Source organism: Mesitornis unicolor, unplaced genomic scaffold (genome assembly GCF_000695765.1).
Source record: "Mesitornis unicolor isolate BGI_N332 unplaced genomic scaffold, ASM69576v1 scaffold7148, whole genome shotgun sequence".
Classification (NCBI taxonomy): Eukaryota; Metazoa; Chordata; class Aves; order Mesitornithiformes; family Mesitornithidae; genus Mesitornis; species Mesitornis unicolor.
This window is the reverse complement of record NW_010202476.1, coordinates 79,426-83,183: the sequence shown is the minus strand read 5'-3', so window position 1 is coordinate 83,183 and position 3,758 is coordinate 79,426. Positions and strand designations below refer to the sequence as shown.

General features: G+C 41.8%; 1 protein-coding gene across 1 annotated transcript in view; it reads left to right on the top strand.

The window, feature by feature from the left end:
- Nucleotides 1-328: 328 nt before the first annotated feature.
- Nucleotides 329-3,758, top strand: part of DLGAP1 (discs, large (Drosophila) homolog-associated protein 1) — a gene marked incomplete at its 5' end in the record, with an annotated part of 79,691 nt that continues 76,261 nt past the window's right edge. The window contains 2 exons of the mRNA XM_010190402.1: nt 329-506; nt 2,341-2,581. Coding sequence (XP_010188704.1) covers nt 329-506; nt 2,341-2,581 — 419 coding nt within the window. The remainder of the gene's footprint in view (nt 507-2,340; nt 2,582-3,758) is intronic.

Sequence of the window (3,758 nt, the reverse complement as noted above, 5' to 3'; positions counted from 1 at the left end):
TTTGCCTACCCTATTTGCCCATACACCCTTAAAAGCTCCATGATAAGCAGCCCCATTACACAGGTACATGTGCGGTTATCAGAGTCACGGCACCAGCAGATCTGATCTGCACCAGGTTTTCGCAGAGGAACAACACTTTAGAGAAATAGAGCCCCTCGAGTTCCTACAAACCATTTCAAGAAGTGGATGCTCAGCTGATGTGTTTAAGATTCTGCAGCCAACCTTACTATTTATTGGGCCTCTCCTTTCTTTACCTCCCTATTGATGATGCCAGTTAGACTTGATGAAATATCTATTTTCTTTTTCTAATTTTCCCCAAACGTCCCAGGATATCCAGTGAACACTCGCCAAAGCTTCAGATCCGGAGCCACAGTTACCTGAGGGCAGTGAGTGAAGTCTCCATCAACAGGAGCCTGGACAGCCTGGACCCCGCGGGGCTGCTGACGTCTCCCAAGTTCCGCTCCCGCAACGAGAGCTACATGAGGGCCATGAGCACCATCAGCCAGGTGGGTGATACACATTCATGGTGGCTTGGAGTGCAGCCGCCATGCTGGACACCGGCTGAGCCCTTGCAATAGAAGAAACTTGATTTTGCTTTAAGTGGAATCAGGCTGTTGTATGCCACACACTTTCATAACATTTTTTAAGAAAACAGAAATGTTTTCCCACAATCTTGTTTTTAAGAGGGTAACATTTGATAGTGCCATAACCTGCCCTTTGCAAATGGATGAGTGGCACAACAGGCAATTCATCTGAAGGAGCAGTCTAATTTTTTATTTTTCTTTTCCAAAAGCAGGTGCTCATCAACAGTGTCTTTAAACAGGGTTCTCTGAAGGATCTTGTGCTTAGTACCTGAAATCAAAATTTTTGGAATGCCTCCAAAAAAAAAAACCCACATTCACATGCTGAGTGAGATGCTAAAGCAAAATTAAGCCTGTAGTATTTTGTATTTCACAATTTTATTAGTATTTTAAAGCTTGCTTTGTGGTATCATATGCATTCTGAACCCCATGCAGACAATTCAGGTCTCAGAGGCAATATATGAACATTATGTTGGGTTTCTTATTTAGCTAGATACCTAACAATTATACAAGCATCTGCCAAAGCTTCTGTGTTATTTGCCAATATGAAGAAGTTTGTTTGGAGATATAGCTAGTCTCCACCACTGTAGGATTGTTCTTTATTATGTACTATTCACTACTCTTCCATGCTCTTTTAAGCAGTTTCCCTTTGAAAAAATATATTCAACAATTTGAAATTTCCCTTCTCATTTATATGTACAAATGCCAGCATAATGTTTTCCTTGGTAAAATTAATCCTGGAAAATAATTTCTAATGTTTTTTTTCCACCACCCTAACACAGTCTTATCTTCCAATCTTGGCCTTTTGCACACTTGAAAACTAACTAAATCCTCAAGTGATGGTTTCCATATGCATGTTTCCTACAGTGATAATTACTGTGCTTTAACGCCAAGCTAAAGGCTCTATTCTCAACTAAGAAACATCCATTACTAATTAAGCTGAGGTAAATGGTTTCCAGGTTTGTAAGACCTGCAGCAAAGCCACATGCTTTTGAATGTTGTTTAACCTGCAAGAGTGTAAGTCTTTGTCACCACCTAGTGTCTGCTCCACAAAGGGTCTAAGGATTCCCTTGCATCTCACTCACAGCCAAAGTCAGCCTAAAGATGTAGTTATACAAACATTTTTCACCTGCAGCAAAGTTGGTTCCCTTATCAACCTCCCCTTCCAAACCCCTCAGGTTTATCACTGTGATTGATTATGGGTTGCGTTGATTGTGTACCAGAGTTAAGCTGACCTTTTTTTTCCTCACCCCCCCTAAAGCAAGAGTGATTTTTTTTGTTTCCAATGTAATGGTCATAATGGCCAGAGGTTCAACCTCTGCTGTGGACCCAGGGTGAGATAGACCAGACACTGCTATGAGTACTCCCAGCTTACCGCCAGTCTTGGCAGGAGCCAGATATCACAGAATCACAGAATAACAGGGGCTGGAAGAGACCTCTTAAAATCACCCTGCTGGATCAGGATCACCCAGAGAAGATCACACAGGAACACATCCAGACAGGTTTTGAATGTCTCCAGAGAAGAGCCTAAACTCTGCTGAATCTCTGCCTAAAGCCTCTGTCTCTCCTTTTTGTACATTATTTTTTTCCCCTTAACATTTGTTGTTTTGTAAAATGGGACATGTTTATGTGCCATTCATCTGTTCTTCATGTGTGAAGGGATACTCTAACAGATGCTGGCCGTTGTGCCACTGTAGCTTGTGTGTGTTTGTAAGCTGGTGTATAGGGTGTACTGAACCTGCCCGGTCTTTGCCTGCAGGTGAGTGAGATGGAGGTGAACGGTCAGTTCGAATCCGTCTGCGAGTCGGTGTTCAGTGAACTCGAGTCTCAGGCAGTGGAGGCACTGGACCTGCCTATGCCGGGCTGCTTCCGCATGAGGAGCCACAGCTACGTCAGAGCCATTGAGAAGGGCTGCTCCCAAGACGACGAGTGCATATCGCTGCGGTCCTCATCTCCCCCACGTACAACCACCACAGTGAGGACCATCCAGAGTAGTACTGGTGAGTAACAAAGAGGGAAATCCAGAGGGGTCGTGGAAAGCAAAGGTACCGCTCTGTGCAGCTCCATCAGATCAATGATGAGCTCTTCTCTGTCAGATACCAAGAGAGTCCGTGTTTCACAAGGGAGCTGAACAGATTAATCAGCCTAAAACTGCACAAATATCAAGGCTGATATAGTTTTGGTGCCTCCTATGTCCAATATAATTTATTCTGGGCTAAAAGCACATAGAAGGGAAGTCCAAGGTCATGTCTCTTTTTGCTCTCCTCCCCAAAAGAGCAATCACAATTTGGCAAGGCTGAACAAGAAGGCTCTAGGTTAGGATCCCTCTGCTGAATTTCTCTACAAAGATGAAGTGATCTTTGTCTTTTCTAAAAGTTACAAGTTATTGGATGTGTTGTTTAATGGCTCAGACTGTTACCTGCTCTCTAGGCCGTATCTCAGAGGTGAAAATGAAGAAGGGAAGAAGAGGTTTGCAGGTCAAAACATGTATCTTCACATTGTTGTTATTCATTTTGCAGTTTAAACTATTCAAGCCTTGCAAGAGAGAGAGGTCTTGGTCTAAATGTGAGACTTATAAACCTTCCTTTTAATATTTGAAGTTGCTTTCCTTTTGGAAATATCCTTGTTGAATTTCAAATAATTCTGTCACCAACATTAAAGCTTAAGGGGAAGAAAAAGCAAGTCAGAAGCCAAAATCCAAATCTACCTCTGTCATTCAGGAAATCAAGAGGCAGGAACTGTGTGTCTAGGGGGACAAGAGAGCCTCTTCCTTTTGACTTCTCTGCACCCGTGCCATTGGTTTACACAAACTTCATTTACTAGTCATGTCCTATTCATATTCATCACTAATATTGACTATTATAAGTATTATGCTGTACCTACTATCTCTTTTCCCAGTACCTTAATTTCTGTTTTCTATACTTTAAACTTTTGCCTTTTTGTGTTTTATCTCACAGGTGCAGTTGTTTGTAACTTGTAAGTTCCTTATCTCTCACTCCAGTCTTTTATAAAACCTTTTGTCACTTGGTTTATTCATCAAAGGACACTTTCAATCCTTTTACCAAAAATGTTCAGCTTAATTCATGATTTTTCTAAAAGTAACAAGTTTAAGTACCATTGGAAATCCACTGGCAGTACATCACAAACATCAAAGTGTTTTTAAGAAATGCTGCAGAG